The sequence below is a fragment of the Bos mutus genome, chromosome 15 (genome assembly GCF_027580195.1).
Source record: "Bos mutus isolate GX-2022 chromosome 15, NWIPB_WYAK_1.1, whole genome shotgun sequence".
Classification (NCBI taxonomy): Eukaryota; Metazoa; Chordata; class Mammalia; order Artiodactyla; family Bovidae; genus Bos; species Bos mutus.
The window spans coordinates 50,586,976-50,604,568 of NC_091631.1; the positions used below are offsets into that span (position 1 = coordinate 50,586,976).

Below are 17,593 nucleotides of genomic sequence, written 5' to 3' on the forward strand. Positions count from 1 at the left end.
TGAGTTCACCCTGCTCCCCACTTGAACACTCTGATCCATAAACACAGGGAAGGACACAAACACAGAGATACACAAGTCCAGAGTCACAAACACATCCGGAGATACATAAACACACTCCAGTTACACAGTTACAGAGATAGCACTTGCACCCCCGAGCCACCCAGTTTCCAGGGAAACGCACTCCCAAGAATGTCCGGAGTGGGGCCAGGCAGGGCTGGGCTTGGTGCCTTGCCCCAGAGATGAGACAAGGAAACCCTTAGCTCCTGGAGCCCAGAGGAGGGGTAGTGCTGGGGAGAAGAACACCCGTTCCTTTGTGCCTCTGCCTACCCCTCCCCAGGCTGCCAAACTTCTGAGACAGGCTAGCCTAGACAAGGCGGCTATGGGGTGGGAGGCAGGGAAAGGGAAGGGGTTTAGGGTCAGGAGAGAGTGGGAGGGTACATACTTGGCAGGGTGGGCTTCTGGCTGCGGAAGAGTTGAGGGTCACTTGGGCCACAGGAAATGCCTGAGAATTCCATCTCAGCCCAGGCCCTCCCTCTTCCCACGGAGCTAAATGCTGCCCTGGAAAGACCGGGCGGGAGAGACCTGCAGAGCATGGGTTCCTCCACCCTGCTCACAACACACAGGGACAGAGCGTTCTTGCTCAGGAACATGAGGGATTTGGGGGTGGGCTCTTTCTCCAGCTTTCTCTGAACTCTGCCCCTGCCTCTCCTTGCTGCTCTGCTGTCTCACTCTCATGTACCCAAATCTTGGGGAAGATGCTCTCTTTGAAATGGAAGAGGACAGTCTGCAGCCAGATGGCAGCACGGCCAAAGCCCCAATTTACTGGGGTGGGGGGGTCCCTCTTTAGCTGGAGTCAGATAAGAGGGAGAGATAACAGGCCCTCTGGAAGAGACGAGGGCCGGTTTGCTGCTGCTGATGGAGTCAGCTGTCCCCTCATATCACACACCCAAGGGCAGGTCTTCTGGGTCAGCCGTGAAGGAAGAGACCCCACGGGGTGTGAAAAGCAGGAGAGAGGGAGACAGTGGAGAGAGTGGGATTTCCCCTGCCAAGGAGCTTCTTGCCAGTAAGAGGTGAGTGTGCTTAGTGGCTCAGTCATGTATGACTCTTTGCGACCCTATGCACCGTAGCCCACCAAGCTCCTCCATCCCTGGGATTCTCAGGCAAGAACACTAGAGTGGGTTGCCATATCCTCCTCCAGGGGATCTTCCTGACCCAGGGATGGAACCCACATCTCCGGTGTCTCTTGCATTGGCAGGCGGATATTCTTTACCACTGAGCCATCTGGGAAGCCCAGTAAGAGGTAAACGTCCCCAGAAAACACTGCCAGGACATTGGTCCTCCTACTTAGAGCTGGGCTTAGTCCAAAGCTCCCATCCTTTACGGCTACCCAAGCCCACTTTTCACATCCCCCTAATATGATGCTTCACTGTATACACTGATGCCCAGGGCAAACACACCTGATCTATCAGAGTGCTACCTGGGTCAAGCCCTTCCTTACCTGCCTCATCACCATAGTAACAGGAGGCCCAGTTTTTAGAGCTCCCTTATACCACAAAGAGACCTGTTCCTTTGGGAAACGGGGTGGTAAAGACATTCGTGACCCAGACGCTGTTGTCAACAGTGTTTTAACAGGAGTGAGCATGTCCTCGGATTTTTTTGCCCTTGTCCCATCTGCATTGTCCTGATCTTCCAACCTCAACAGCTTTTTAGAACACCTCCCTCTTGGCATCGGGGAACCATGCCATTTTTCCCCTCGCTGCTCCTCCAGCTCTTCTCGCCTAACAACCATTAGCGACCACTGCACAGCTCCCCGTGTCCTCCGAGAGCAGGCAGTGGAACCTCTTCTCTCTCTTCCCACTACGGTGTGAGAGGTAGGGTGGGGCAACCAGAGAAAAGCCGGTCTGGATGCTGGCGGGGGTTTTGAAATGCACCTGATCCAGATGCACCTGAGCACCCCACCCCCAACTTGGCCACTCAGGCAGTTACCATGGCAACCAAAACAGCAGGCTTCCCCTGCACCTGTCACGCACAAGCTTTTAAACAGAGGCTCCCTGGCTTCAGGGCTGGCAGACCTTACCCTGAGTGAGCCGAGTGGGCTGCCGGACCGGGAGCCCATCAATAGTGCAGGCATTGCCGCAGGGGTAGAGGGTGAGGGTGCCCCGCAGGTTCTCGATGTAGCAGTGCTCCGGAGCCAGGCCTGGACCCTGCAGTGAGATGTCCCTGGCTGCAGAGCCAATCACGGTCCTCCCTGAAGACAGGAGGCAACTGTCAGATTCCGGTCCAGGCTAAGGAGGCAGGGAGGGGCTGGGAGGGCCACGGTGGGACTCGACTGCCATCTCCTACTCTGGGGAGAATCACGGCCCACCCTGTGGGGCCCCTGAGCCTGGTGGAGACAGTGAGGGGTAGAAGCCCATCTCGGCCGCAGAAACAGAAAGGCCCAGAGGACACCGAGGATCCGCAAACTTAGTAGGAGCTTCTTCTGCAGAAGTCCCTCAGTCCCTCCAAGCCCCCCTCCCCAGGACCCTTCTCTCCTTCCTATCCTCCCCCACCTTTTCTTCCAGCTCTCCCTCCCCCCTCCTCTCCCTCCCTTCTGCCACCTGCAACCCTTGCCCTCCTCACACCCCCTCTCTCCTGGCCCCTGGAGGGAGAGAGCTCCTGGACTGGTATTTGGAGAATGTGGGGAATGTAGTATCACCCGGGCAACAAATGCCGCCAGGAGAGGAGACAGGAAGGGCAGAAGCTGCAAGGTGGAGGGGGCTGTGCCAGGGCCTAACTTGGAGGTCTGCCCCACGCCCATCTTGCCCATCTCTCCAGCTCCACCAGCACCTTCTCCTTGGCCAGGCATGGCCCTGGAGCAGAGCCCCCTTTCTTCTTGGCCACACTGGTTGCCAAGAGTCATGAGCTCTACTATTTCAGGGCTCTCCTCCTGATTTCTAAGCTGATCTTTAATCCCTGTCATGGAGCCAGAATTAGTCTGGGGAGGCACAGACAAGGGAAGCAAGCTAGGGGGCGGGAGGTGGGGTGGGGTGGGCATTGTGACATGGCCTCCTATTTGGGAGAGGTGAACACTGCCAGCAGGTAGCAAGAGGGGCCCCCGCATGCCTGGATTTCCAAGCAGGAATGTCTGTAAGGATGGAGGGGTGGCAGTTGGGATGCACCCCAGACTCACCTTCCTCCAGTGGCAGAAGGGTGATGGCCGTGCTGAGCCGCCCGCTGCCCAGGCTCACCAGATGGGGTTTGTCCGTCTGCACTTTCAGCCCTTTGCCTGTTTCGATCAGGTCCAAGGGTCCTTTCTGCAGGTGGTGGAGGTAAGGGATGAGCATCATGAGAGAGTCCAGGCTGGCACCTTACCACGCTAGTCCTAGTCACACGAGCACTCTCTCCAGCACCTGCCCTCTCTAAAGGGCTCTGTAGGCGTTGAAAGGCTTAGCACAAAATCTTGTGCAGAGCAGTATTCCGTTAAATTGTAATTAGACCTGAATCTAGGCCACTAACTCGTCCCACTGGATTTATCTCAAGTCTTGGTTTAACTGCCCCTTTTGTCTATTAGGACAGAAACAAGTAGAAAGTAAGGAGAACTGGGAGGTGCTTGCTAAGAGTTGGGGGGGAGGTTGCTACAGAGGAGACCAATCAAGACTTATCCCTGTAGACTTGTCCACGGCAATCCACTTGGCCATGGCTTGCCCCTGTTAAACTTAATTACAAGAGAGGGCAGGGCAGAAACAGATACAGCTCCGAGTCAATCTGTAAACCACTTCCTGACTTTCAAAAGGTATTTTCTGGGTGAACCAATTAACCTAATTCAGCTAAAGACTTAGCTATGGGGACCTGGGGACAAGCATGGAGGTAGTGTGGTTCTCATTCTTGAGCTGGGACCACAGGGAGGGAGAGGAGCTGACCTGTCCCCACCAGACCACCTTCTTGCCCCATGGCCCTAACCTTTCTCACCTGCACCAGGCCCGGGGTCTTACATCCAGGGCCCACCTGGTTCCTATTGAGAGTGTCCATGTTCCTGGGGCCCCAGAGCTCCTGTGGACACAGCAGAAAACAGGTGAGGCAGGGATGCCGGGGCAGAAAGGGGCAAGGAGTGGGTTCTGCAGCAGTGTTCTCAGGGCAGGGGCAATGGCACCACGGCTTGCAGCAAGCTCCTGCTAAGGAGACCTGGGGGCAGTTCAGGAGTTTGGGGTTCGATGGGGGCCGTGTAGAGGGGAAGGGGGGTGGTGCCATGTCTTCAGCCACAACACAGGTCAGCATGGATGCTACCCCACCACACTGGCCCTGACCCCCACCCCCGAAAAGTCCTACAGGGCCCAGACCGTACGCTGGTCTCTCTTGCCTCTGACAGCCAGGACCCAGGCCTTGGCAGTTGAGGACCCTCGGGCACCTGAAGCCATAAGAAAGTGGGGAAAATCTACCTTAGAGAGGAAAGCTAGCTCAAGGCGGCCCCTCCAGGGACACTGGTAGACGGGGGGCCCCAAGCAGGTGGCATGGCTGAGCGGGCGCTCCCTTCCACAGCCTCTCCCCCTTTGTTTCCCCAGGGGTCTCAGAAGGATGTTTTCTTAAAGGAGACACGAGGGGGAAATGCCACTATTGCTGCCATCTCTGTCTCAATTCCTGAATCCTCTCCTCCCCAGAAAGCATCTTAACCCCCCATACACAATCAGGAAAATAAAAACAAAAACCCCAGTGGTGACTAACACTGAGAATATAGGACTCTTGGGTTCTCAACCTGATTTGGTACCATAGGGAGCTGAGGTCCTTAGAACCAGAGGTAAAACAGACTCCAGAGCTCCAGAGCCTTCCCCTCTGTGGCTCACAGTTTTGGTACCTGAGAACTGTGAGGAAGGAGCTTTGTGTACTAATATGTGCCTACATGCCCATCCCTTGGCCAGCTTGCTGAGGTGAGAAACTTCCTATTGACTGCTGAAATGTTACTGGGGAAGCTGACGAGAGTGTGACCAAAGGGAGGGAGGGAGACCTAGGAAGGCAGGGTTCCCTTCCACTTTCTCTTCCAGCCATCTTCTAAGAGACTTGGAGAGGAAGTGGGGGCAGGAGCCAGCACTCCAAGGAGTGTCTGACCCTGGCAGTGGGGCCCAAAGGCCTTAGCAATAGTGTTACTAATTTTACCCTCCCAGCTTCCACCCTTCCGGACCTGGACTGAATCGTCTCCGTCACCATTTCCACCCAAGCTGGAGGAAGAGAAGCTGGAACAGGGCCTGAGGCCCACCCCCAAGTCTGCCTGGGAAGAGGGAAGGCAAAGGCCGTTAACCTACACCAAGGCTCAAGCCGGCCTGGCACCTCCCCAGGAGATCTGGCCAAGGGAAAGAATTTCCAGGGACAAAGATGGCTGCACGGCTTCTTTCAACTCAGGGAAGTCCTTTAGCTTTCTGAGGGAGAAGAGGCAAGAGAGTGGGTTAGGGATATAAGCATATACAAAAGAGGGGGTAAGAAAAAACAATGAACAATGGTGAAGGAAAGGCATCACTGGGTAACAGAAAGAGCTTTAGACTGGGATGCAAGAGCCTTAAATTCTAATCTTGACTTTCTTATTTATTAGCTGAGAGACCTTGGGCATGTTATTTAACTGTTCTGAGTGTCAATCATTCTCTATAAAAGTGGAATAATGATTTATATTTAAAAAGAAGATTGTCTGGATTACTGCTTGCCTGGGGCTAGGTGTGGAATGCGTGAACCAATTAGACATGTCAGAGGGACCATCTAATGAGCTATAAATGGGCAGATTTGGGGGGCATGACAGAAATGTTCTAAAACTTATTTGTGATGATGGTTTGCCCAGATCTGTAAATACACTAAAAATCATTGAATGTACACTTAAGTGAATTTATGGTATGAACATCATACCTCAATAAAACTATTAGTTTGGTTGTTGTTGTTTTTTAAGATGATTGTCTTAGAGATTCAGAAAGTGAAAGCTGCTCAGTCCTGTTGGACTCTTTGCAACCCCATGGACTATACAGTCCATGGAATTCTCCAGGCAAGAATACTGGAGTGGGTGAAGTGAAGTGAAATGAAGTCACTCAGTCGTGTCCCACGACTCTTTGCGACCCCATAGACTGTAGCCTACCAGGCTTCTCCGTCTGTAGGATCTTCCAAGCAAGAGTACTGGAGTGGGTTGCCATTTCCTTCTCCAGGGGATCTTCCCGACCCAGGGATGGAACCCAGGTCCCTGGCATCGCATGTGGATTTCTTACCAGCTGAGCCAAAAGGAAAGCCCTAGAGATTCAGGTATTATACCAAATGCCACTCTGTGAAGTGCCAAGCACCGTAAATATGCCAGTTACTAGTATGAGCTTCCTGAACTTAAGTCACTTCACTTTTCTGGGCTTCAGTTTCTTCATCTGTCAAGTTTGTCGCCATCACTCTGTGAGGGAGCAGTGAGTGTGTTCACTTATTTACACCAAGGATTTCAAGTGGCGATAAAGCCTGTAAAGGAACGAGGTTGATGGGGGAAAAGAGTGATTGGAGGAGAGAAGAGAAGGGAATAAGGAGGTGAAAGAACAGGAAGAGATAAGGAGAGAGGTGTAGGGAGAGACGGAGAAGATAAGAAAAGATGTAGAGACAGGGAGGCGCGAGGCTGTGGCTCCAGGTCCGAAACTCAATCCAGGTGGAGTGGAGATACACCAGATCAAGGCATTCCAGCCCGCGGGCGGTGCTCTGACCCAGGGGCTGCACAGCGGCCCGGAGAGCCGCCACCGGGGGGCGCCCTCTCTTCCCGCCGCTCCCCCGGCGGGGAGAGCTAAGCGGGCTGCGCCGGGGCGCCCCGCAGCGGCCCCAGCGGCCGACCTGCTTCCGTCCCACCCGGCTGCCCACTGCCCTGGGCTGTAATTATACCCACCCGACTCACCCCTCCGGCCTCCGCCGCAGTCCTGGGAAACCCCGCCCGCCTGCTGCCAAAAAAAGGCCCCTGCGGTGGGTGTCTGGCTCTCTGGGAGGAGGGGCTGGGGAAGCGCCGCTGTTAGCCCCGGCCCTCGATAGCGTTCTCCCACTGCGAGCTGAGACCTCCAAGCGCCTCCTCGGGCGCAAGGTGGCAGAGGCCTGGGTGTCTAGAGAGCCCCGTGTGGGCGAGGCCGGGGCTCCAGCAGGTGACCCCGCGCCGGGCCTTGCGGCCTCCCGGCCCAGCGCGAACGCCCGGGCATCCAGGCCACCGGGGATCCTCTGCCCTACTTGGACCCCAGCTCTCTGCCCGCGTGGGGCTCCCAGAGTCACCAGTTCGGGGGACTCGGTCGGTCCCTTAACGAGGGGCGCGGGAGGCCCTGGCGAGCGACTGTAAAGGTCCAGAACCAACAGGGATTGGAGGAAGTCCAGCCTCCGAATCAGGCCCCAGAAGAAAGGCCGGAGGCCGGCCCAGGAGGAGAGCGGTCCCCTGTGGCCCGGGCATCGCACGGCCCAGGAGCGAGGCCGAGTTGGGATCCTTTCGGCCCGCGTCTGCCCTCGAGGAAGGGTCGCTGGCAGAGGAAGGGGCCGGGAAGGGAAGGAAACTGAGGCCGGGAGCCCAGCGGGCGAGGCGCCGGAGCCGGGCAGGGGCCGGGAGGACGTAGGGGAAAGGACGCAGAGAACTTGACTGTTAGTCGCTCAGTCGTGTCCGATTCTGCGATCCCATGGACTGTAGCCCGTCAGGCTCCTCTGTCTACAGGACTTTTCAGGCAAGAATACTGGAGTGGGTTTCCATTTCTTCCTCCAGGGGATCTTCCCGACCCGGGATCGAACCCACGTCTCTTACATCTCTTGCACTGGCAGGCAGGTTCTTTACCACTAGCGCCACCTGGGAAGCCCTCAGAGAACTTTAGGAGATGGAAAATCGAGGGTCTGCGGAGGGGTGGGACGGGAGGGAAGATTAAGGGTTTGGAGAGAAAAATAAAAGAGGGAGACTGAAGAGTGAGGGAAAAGGAGGGCTGCGGAGAGAAGACTTAGGGCAGAGGATGGGGAGGAGGGGAAGAAGGTGGGAAACAGGATGGAGACCAGGGGACGCAGGGGAGGCGGAGGGGGAGAGGAGAGACAGGGACCGAGAAGGAGAACGACTGGGGGGACGAGGGAGATGGGGGAGACTGGGGACAGACGAGTGCTCAAGGTAAGGGGGTGACGGTCCGGGGGAGCAGTCGAAGGTACCCAGGGCCTTGGAGGAGGAGACCGGCGTGGGGACGGGAGGTGAGGCTCTGGAGTGAAAGAGGGGTCCAGAGGGCTGGCCTGGGGACCCAGCTGTGGACAGAGACTGTAGGCGGGCAGCCGGGGCTGGAGCAAGCGGTGGAACGAGGCGCGAGTGTAGTTTGGGGCTGTGATTTTATTTGTGTGCGGAGTGGAGGTGGGGTGCCTCCGCACGGAGGGCTCCCTGCTGCCCCTCGCCGCCCTCCGCCAGGTGGGACAAGGCCGCAGTGTTGGGCCGCCCCGCCCGCCGCTGACGCCGGACAAGCGGCCTTTCTTTGGCCGTGCCGGGAGAAGGGGCCGCTTGTTTGCGCGGTCCGGGAAAGGCGCGGCCCCCAGACACCGCCGGCTCCCCGCGGGCGGCTGCGGGAGGGGGCCGCGCGCGTAGCATTCGTGTGTGCGGACTGTGTGTGATGGGCGTGAGCGGCAGGTGGGTGTGTGAATCCCGGGCTGCGTGTGCGCGGGGGCCGCAGATGTGGATGTGGGCTTCCTGCGAGAGCGGCGGGTGCTTGGCGTGCGTGCGGAGTGGGTAGAGGTCTAGGTGTGTGTTGGACCCCACACGTGTCACGGCGGAGAGACGGGCGTGTCCGCGTGGAGTGCGCGGTGGGAAGGGTGCGTGGGTGATGCCGGGTGGGGCGCCGAGTGTGTCTGCGCGTGGGTTGCCTGACGTGGTGGGGGAGGTTGTGTTTGTGTGTAACCGGCCCGATGAGTCAGTCCCCGGAGCCTCCCGGACGGCTGAGCTAACGGACCCAGAATGCAGCTCCGCCCCGGCGCCCTGGGTCCCCCGCCGGGCCGCTGCAACTCCCCGCCCAGCCTCCGCTAGCGCGCGCCTCGGCGGAAGCGTCCGTGGAAGCCTCGGCAACCCCGCGGCCCCTCCCAGTCCCCCACCGCCCCCGCCCGCGCGCTTCCCCTTCCCCGAGGAGCCCGGATGACCTGGCTCAGCCCGGGTACGGGGGAACTCCGCAAGGGATTCGAATCTGGACTATGCGGGCGTGGCAAGGGCCGGAGACTCAGGCTCCCACGGTCCCCCCTCCAGCCTCCTGGACCGCTAAAGACGCGGGGCCCTGGCAGGGCCCAAGAGGCCGCAGATGTGCCACCCATCCCCTGAACACACCCAGTGGTTCCTTCAGGACAGCACTGCCTTCAAGCCCGACTCCGCATCCCTTTCCTGTCCCATCAAGGCGGCCCAGCCCGGGACGGGAGCTGAGATGCCCCCAGGGTACCCCGCTATCCTGGCGCAGGGCTCTCAGTCCTTCTGTCGGCGGGAGAAGGGAAGTGTGGGGAGCAGGCGGACAAGACCCCACGAGTGTCGCCCAGTCGCACGCAAGAAAGTCCTGGGACAAGGATCCGCGTTCCCCCCGGGGCGGCGGGCGGCGGGCGGCGGTGGCGGGGCAGAGCGCAAGGGCCCCCTCTGGCGGCGGCGCCGGCAGCGGCTCGGGAGGGCAGGAGCAAGCCGCTCCCGGGAGAGCAGCGGAGCCCGCTCAGCACAAAGCCCCGGGTGTCCCTACACACTCACCTGCGGCGCCCTCTTCCGCGACCGGGTTCTTCCGGGATCTTCCAGCCCAGAGCTGGTCTGAGGGCTCTCGCCAGGTCCCCGGGACTTCCTCTTATCCCGTCCCAGCCGCGCAGCGAGCGGGACCCGCAGGCGTAGCGGGAGGGAGCGCCCTCACCTCGAGGGGAGAGGGGCACACCGTATCTTTTGCCCAGCTCGGCAACCGCGGCCCCAGGCTCCGAAGGACACTCTTGCTTTTCCCTGGAAGCCCGCTGAGTAGGAGGAGAGCAAGTGGGTCCCGCCTTCCTACCCACCCCCTTCCCCCGCTAGTCCCCGCCCCCGTCCCCCCGTCCTGTCCTCTGGCCAGCCAGAGGAGACGCCCTTGTGGGACTGGAGCCCAAGGTCCCCCCACCCAGCCTTTCCCATAGCAGCACCTCCCCCCACGCCTGCACAGCGCGCGCTTTGTTCATCTCTGCAGCTGGGCTCTCCACCACCACCACCAAGTGCGCACCCCTGGCCCCACTCGCCCTCTCTTTCGGACTCTCCTGGACCACCCTCCACCCCTAGGCCTTAAGGCTCTTCTGAGGGTGTTTTCCCGTTTCTCTCTAGTCCGCCCCCTACTCTTTTTTTTCACTTTAGATGCCTGAATCCTCCATCAGCTCCCAGTGAACTTCATGGTCGCAGCCGTACAACATGTTCTTAACATCTCGGAATATCTGCTGAAGGTATCCAGGTCTGTCTGCCCTCTGTCGCCCCTTCTCCTCATCCTACTCCAAGCCCCTCCGCCAGGACGAGCTGTAAATGGGGTTAATAACCGTCCAGATAGGGCGTCACAGATATTTCTAAAGATACATATAAAAAAGGCATGGTAAAATGCCACGCCAACTGTAAAGCATAGAAAAACCGAATGGAATTATCACCTTGCCCCCGTGTCACTCCACCCCCACCACAACGCGCGGGATTACAGTTGGGAGGCAAACTGGTGCTCAAACTGGTTGAGCACAGCATCCTGTAGCAGTTTGGGTCTCTGTAGGAGTAAGGGTTTAATAAGGAAGAAGTGGGTGGGGAGGACCTGAAAACCTTAGAGAAGCCTGGAAACTGAGCCTGGGAGAAAGTCATTCTCCTTTTCAACCACCAACCGAAATCCAAGCTGACAGCCGATCCTTACCTTGTAAAGCCAGCTCTTGCCCCAGGAGACTGATGGGGGAGGACCTAGGGATCTGAACTCAGCCAGACTGGACCTTTGAAACCTGCAATGGAGGGATCCCTGAGACTGTTCCTCCCTGAAGGATAGGAAGCAGAAAGCCCCCAAGGCTGTGACATTCCAGTGAGCAGGGGACAGCAGAAAATAATTTGTCCTCTTTGGGTGGACAAATCTTGTTCTGATTCAGTGCTTTTACTGTGCACCCTCCCTGTTTAACCCAGAAACAGCAGGAGGCTGAACTGCAGGAACCTTTGGTCACTCATTGACAGGGCCAGCACCAGCAGGGGGACCCTCCCCACACCCAGCTGGAGGCTGGAACCAACAGGACTAGAAGCAGGAGGGGGTGGATGGCTCTTTGCAGCTACCTGCTGTAGCTAACAGAGGTCAAAATATCAGGCTTCAGCATGTGCCAGGGTATCAGGAAGCCCCAGGATCTGTCTGGGGGTGGGGGAGCAGTGTTGAGAGTAGAAGCCTCTTATTCTTTCTTCATATCGTTTGAGGATCATAAAAGTATTTTAACTTTGAACACCTTTCATGAAGCAGATCACAACAGTAATTTTCAGGCTATTCTGTTAAATAAAAAGAAAAGGAAACAAACCCCAAACTTGTATCTTATGTGCCAAGACCCAGCATTTGAGGGAAGAGGCTCAGATTGGGGTGCCTCACAGACTTCACTTAACTGTGCTTCACAAATCCAACTCTTCCTTACTGTCTTGGTCAGGAGGAATTTTGGGGAATAATCAAGCCTGTCACGGATGCTAAAGCAGGGGGTTGAAATATCACCCAACTGCTGTCCTCCAGCCCAGCAGTCCGCTGAGCCCATGACAAAGGCTCTGTGCAGTGTGTCCTTGCTCCCGCTGTGTCGGGGCCCTGTGTTCCCACAGTTAGAGCACTCAGGGGACTTCAGACCTACCATCACCACCCTCCACCCCCACCCCGCTCCACATCTGGAGCCCATCAAAAAGACTCAGTGCTCTCACACAGTTACGCAAGAGGTCGAGCAGCTGGAAGCTCAGAAAGGGGGAGGAAGAGAGAAGAAAGCAGAAAACAGCTTTCCAAGCATGCTTCAGACTTTCCGAGGTGGAAGCAGGGGGAGAGGGCAAAGGCTGGGTGTGGAAGGAAGAGTGGATTTTTGAAGGCCCTCTGCACTTGGTTATGAATGCCAGGAGTGGATTTCCACACCCACCCTGTCCTAGCCACAGCACATTTCCCAGCTGTCCCTCCTCTCAAATTGTACTCCCTCCAGCCTCAGAAAGAGGTGATTATTGCTCATTACAGCAAGCAACCCCTGTAGATACACACCCTACCCCAGGAAGCTATCCCTTCTGGCGTCTTTGGATCCTGAACTCGGGCATCATTAGTGTAGGTGTGGTGGCACCAATGATGCCAAGTAACTAACTCCTCACTGCATCCAACCTGGGGAGAAATTTCAAACCTTCAGTAGCTGAAAAGAGCAGAAGCTCTCTTCTCAGCCTGTTTTTGAAATTATGCAATCTACACTTCTATTCACAGCTAAGATACTTCCAAGCTGAGAGGAAATTTTGTGTAGGATGGAAGACTGGACTTGTCTACCTTCCGTGGCTCTGAACCTTCCTATGAGCAGAAACGAACAAGGATTCATTCCGGCAAAAATTGGGAAACAAGACCTATTTCCATTTCTCTCAGGGCTTTGAATTTGTAACACTTCTTTCCCAAACAGCACATCAACCTGATCACAGAATTACATCTATGGAAGTTCCCATAACCCCTGCCCTATGAACAGCAAGGCAAAAAACTTTCTGGCCTGTGCAGGTAGGGGATAGGGGAGTGGCCTAAGCTTTTAAACTGCCTGGTTGCTTGACCTCTTGTGTTTAGAGGGGACAACAGCTCAGTTTGGAAAAGTAAACTTCCTAAAGACTTGTCTCCTCATCAATCACTAACTCCCTAGGGTGAGAGGTGAAACTGACTCTTGTAAAGATGTCTGCTCTTGGGTTAGGAGCAGTACACAGCAGCCAACCTACTTGTGGATCTTCTAGGAGTTTCAGAGCAGCTCTACAGCTGCAGGTGTATTTACCAAAGGGGGCAAAAAGAGGGAATGGCAAGAAAGGATGGTTGCAATGAGAGTTGTGCATAACACAGGGGAGTCAATTCTGCATTTTTGCTTCCTTAATTCCTTTAAAACCTACCAGACTAAAGCCCTCACCCTTAGAGACCTGCACCGAGTATCCCGGGTGGCAGTTGATGTGTGTCTGCTTTAGCAAGAAAGCTACACTTTTAAGGAGGTACAGCTGTTGCTTCCAGTTCAATTTCAATCTTCTTGAGGATGGGGACTTTCTATTTTCCTCTTCCTCCAATGAGCCCTGCAGATATAAACTTTTTTTTTTGGATCTTAGCTCACCAACCAGGGCTCGAACCTGCAGCCCCTGCAGTGGAAGGGCAGAGTCTTAACCACTGGACTGCCAAAAAAGTCCCATGTAACTTTTTAAACAGCTATTCTGTATAGACTCTGGAAATCTCTGAGAGGCTACCTAGTGTGTGCGATGTTAACTGAGGGCAATGTTTCCTGCAGCGATGTATGGGCTGACTGATTTGGGGTTTGATACTGAGTAGACCAATGACAGACCTTTTCTTAAAAGGAACTCAATTCCCTCCCTACCTCCTCTATGTGGAATTAATTAACCCAGAGCAGGAACCACAAACCTCCTACATCAAACAGAATGCTCAGTCAGATCTAATTATTTTGTTAGTCTTCCTCACAAGCAGCCAACAAAAAGTCCACTCGACACCATGGAGGTATCAGCTGCCAGAGGGTGTGGTGTGGGTTTGGTGTGCTTCATTTCACTGGATTAACGTTACAACCTCAGGGAGCCAAGCTATACTTTAGCAACATTAGACAAGATACTTGCTAGTTCTCTTAAGGAAAAAAAATTCAAAATCTTCCCTCTCACCAATAAAAACTTATTCATTCCAGAAACTTATTATTCATCAGAGATTTGCCTTCCAATTTGGTGACATTCTATAGTTTTTAAATTGAAATAGAGAGTAAGGAAGCAGCCTGTTCTGAGGCATTTCCCAAGGCATTCATCACTCATGCCTGCATCACTTACTTACCACTGTTTGTCTAATGGGGAAGAGAATGCACCAAAATATCACCACCTATGTTACTCCTTCAAGACGAAGCTTCATTTTTCTGATTCTACAACTGCCCCTGACAAAATGAGGATCAAAAGCCCACAGTGTCATCAAATTCAAAAGCTACTGTCAGGAGTACATGTGTGTGTGTCTCAAATGTAGAAAAATACACAAGGAGGTACAATACTTGTTATAGGGAGAAAAGGTAATGAATACTCTTAGTATTTCCTCTTAAAAGAAACATATCATTAATTTTTAATCTTAGATCCCATTACATCATTCTGAATCAGCAAGAAGACACCAAAGTATGAGAGGGTCAACAGTCTAAAAAACATTCATTTTATAATACTTTATTTGATTAAAGAATCTGTCTTCTTTGTGTACACTGGAATGTTATATTCCCTATGTATTTTACAGGGTTACAAAATGTCTCTCATTTTAAATATTACCCCAAAAGTAATTTCAGAAAAAAAAGTTTTTGTGAAACTAAATCTCACTTTTTAAAAATCATATGGACAAGCAACTCTCCAACAAAACTGAATTAATAAGATTCCTTGTCTACATAACTACATGACAGATTTCTTGTCCCAGTCCCCTTCCTCAAAAAACCTTATGTGGAAACCAAGCTAGAGATAAGGATTCTTCCCTGATGCGATTAAAGGGAAGGGAAAGGCCAGAAATTTCTTTGGCAAACAATTCCATCCATGGCCATTTGTGTGTGACTGCTTTGCTTGAAGTACAGGACACTCTTTGCAGGGAAGGCCAAATGTTGTTCAGAGTGGGAGTGGTACTCTCCAACCAGCTGAAAGTGCAGGAGGTCGTCTCCTGTCATCTGTCTATTCCTCTGCCTATGGCTGCAGCCTGGCAACAACTCTACCAATCCCCAGTGCAAATTAAAAGCCAACGCTAGGCTGGCTGATGCAGTCTTCTCCACTGAAGAAATAATGGATGAGGGGGGCGCTGAGAAACAACCACTACACGATGACACTCAACAGAAAAGACATAGGGGAGAAAGAGGAAGGGTTTCAGAGATGGGAAGGATAGGCTGCTGAAAAAAATGTTGAGGCGGCTAGAAAGGAGTATTATCAGCAATTCCTATATAGCAATATAATCAGCTGCATCTTGAGAGGGTAAAGACCTGGTGGTGAGACTGGAGTCTCCTTGACAGTTTAGGGCCCACGGGATTGGCACAAAGACTCTCTGAGGGTTCAGCCTCCAAAATCATAACCTTATTTCAGATGGAAAGGAAAAACTGATGACATTTAGAGAACATTCAGGAAGAGGGAGGTGGTCAATCTCAGGAATGTGAATGGATTACAAAGACCATGAGCTATCATGTATTAGCTGAAGTACCCAAAATGTGGAGAATGGAAGTCTGGGTGGCACCAGCAGCAAACATGATTACCTGCGGGTATGAAATCCCTAACTGGACATGACCCTTCTCCTCCCGGACACCTTGAAGCTGGGGGGGCTATGCCATCTGAAAGCTGCTTCTCAGCTGTCTTTACACAATAGGATTCACAGTAGTGTTCTAAAGCAGAGCGACAAGCCTGAAAGTAAAACAGCTTGGCAAAGGAATGGAGGGATGAATAGATATAGGAAAACGACATAAGACAACCTTATCTTTTAATGTGTAGACCTCATACTTCTCAAGCAGTTTACTTGCATAGTCCACAAATCAAGGCTGGATTAGATCAACCTGTTACGGGAGTGCCAAATACAATGCCTATTTGCAGATGATCCCAGGGCTTGATTGGATATACAAAAGAAAAAAACTGAAGGTAAAGAAGTGTGAAAGATTAAAATCTTCCACAGAGAATACTTTTTAAAAACAAAGTATGAAATATAATATATTTAAGGATTCAAATAAAAGAACAACTTAGGCAAAGGGAGAGAATGTTTAACTGGGGGCATTCTCTGGAGAGCTTGCTTTCCTGCTGGCCAGTAAATCTGCCAAAGAAATCAGCAGCCTTTCCCTTTATGGTGTGTCATTGGTTTGCCAAAGAACGTCTCTGTGACACTGAAACACTGAGGGTGAGTTGAGGGTCCTTGCGCTCAGAGAATCGTGCACTGTGTTTGAAAAAAAAGGGTCTCCAATGGCTTGTGGGTTTGGAAAAAACTCTTCAGCCACTGTTGGCTTCTTCTTTATTTGAAAATTTTCCTTTTCGGTTCCTTCTTCTTGGTACTACAGAATTTCATACTTATCCACTAGGAAAGTGGTCTCTGTGGAAAACCTTACAGGGCTGTTTCCATCTACCTGGGTCACTTTGGTAACCTAGGAAAACAAACAAGGAGTAAGGTAAAGCAGAACAGCGGGTCTTCAAGGTGCTGGCTAAATTCTCAGTACAGAACAGACCAAATTCACCAAAGCAGTATTAAAAGTTTAACTCAGAAATACTAAAAAAGTTCAATTCACAACTGTAGCTCACAGCATCACTCTTCCCCATCAACATGATTAATCTGTTCTTTGACAGAAAAGACAACTCCTGGGATGATATGTAGAATGGTATTAAGTAAAAGGTCCAGAGTAAGCAGCCACTGCCCAGGCCCTGCCCTATAAAACCCATTAGGTCACAGACATTCTATAAGGATGACCAATTAACATTTTGACCCAAAAGGCAGTATTCTAACAACTCGACATTACTTGTTAAAAGTTCTCTCAAAGTCTCTCTAAGCTACTCTATCATACTTATTTTCCAGATATGGCTGGGTTGTTCTAATGAGATTTCTTTTTATTAATAATAATAAACATCCAGTTTAATGAATTACCTGTAACAATGGTGCCTGTAATGGCACCAACATAAAACCTGAACCACTGACTCACATTTTCTAATGAAATTCTGATAGAGCAATTTATACTCTCCTGTTCTTCAAATGGTCCCTAACAGGAAAACGTCTCGGGTTCAACAATATGCTCCAATACTGATGGGGCTGAGCCAATAACTGAGTGGGGGCAGGGGAGAGAGAAAACTGACAGAGGAAATTATAACTTTCCAAGCACTTAAGAGGAGAGACAGAGACCATCTGGAAAGGTAAGAGTGCAAATCAACAAGTCAGAGGGGAAGATGACAATATAAACTCGGTGCTTGTAATGCAATTTCAAAAACTAGAAAAACAAGGAGTTAAAAATAATGACCTAAACAGTTTACAGGGAATTTCCTGGCAGTCCTGTGGTTAGGATTTGGCACTTTCACTGCCATGGGTCTGGGTTCAGTCCTGGTTGAGAAACTAAGATCCTGCAAGCCATGTGGTGCAGCCTAAACAAATAAATAAGGAACAGTTCACAAATTTCCACTGTTTTGTCTACCTAAAGGACAAAGTTTACAGCAGAAATGGCTTATAATGATCCATATTAATGATGGGAAGCAGTCTTTGGGTTCAAATCAAGTGACAATACTACAAAAGGGATTACTAAGTCATGTGCTAAATGCTTTGGTAAATGATTCTAAGATACATGAGATTATTGAACACACAGGCAACTAAGAGATATGACTCCTGCACAACCCATAACACTTTTATATATAATCACATTCAATTTCTTTATCTGATCTAGAGAAAAAACTGAAATAAAGCAGGTGAAGAATCTGACCAAGACTGTGGCTCAGCATTAAAGAATCTGCCTGTAA

The 17,593-nt window shown here is 52.4% G+C and overlaps 2 protein-coding genes across 10 annotated transcripts in view; both read right to left on the reverse strand.

Annotated features, from left to right (window-relative positions):
• PHLDB1 (pleckstrin homology like domain family B member 1) overlaps window positions 1-5,403 on the reverse strand; it is a 44,305-nt gene extending 38,902 nt beyond the window's left edge. For 7 of the 9 annotated variants that reach the window (XM_070384124.1, XM_070384118.1, XM_070384123.1 and 4 more), the window contains exons 1-3: window positions 3,949-4,053; window positions 3,170-3,293; window positions 2,078-2,248 (exon numbers count right to left, since the gene is read on the reverse strand). In XM_070384124.1, coding sequence (XP_070240225.1) covers window positions 2,078-2,248; window positions 3,170-3,293; window positions 3,949-4,008 — 355 coding nt within the window. In that variant the 5' untranslated portion in view covers window positions 4,009-4,053. Of the gene's footprint in view, window positions 1-2,077; window positions 2,249-3,169; window positions 3,294-3,948; window positions 4,054-5,273 lie in introns of those variants that run through there. The other 2 variants (XM_070384120.1, XM_070384126.1) reach the window with 2 other exon arrangements.
• Window positions 5,404-14,301: 8,898 nt separating this feature from the next.
• Window positions 14,302-17,593, reverse strand: part of ARCN1 (archain 1) — a 29,848-nt gene continuing 26,556 nt past the window's right edge. Inside the window, exon 10 of the mRNA XM_005897141.3 lies at window positions 14,302-16,242. Within this exon, the coding sequence (XP_005897203.1) occupies window positions 16,153-16,242 (90 nt within the window). The 3' untranslated portion in view covers window positions 14,302-16,152. The remainder of the gene's footprint in view (window positions 16,243-17,593) is intronic.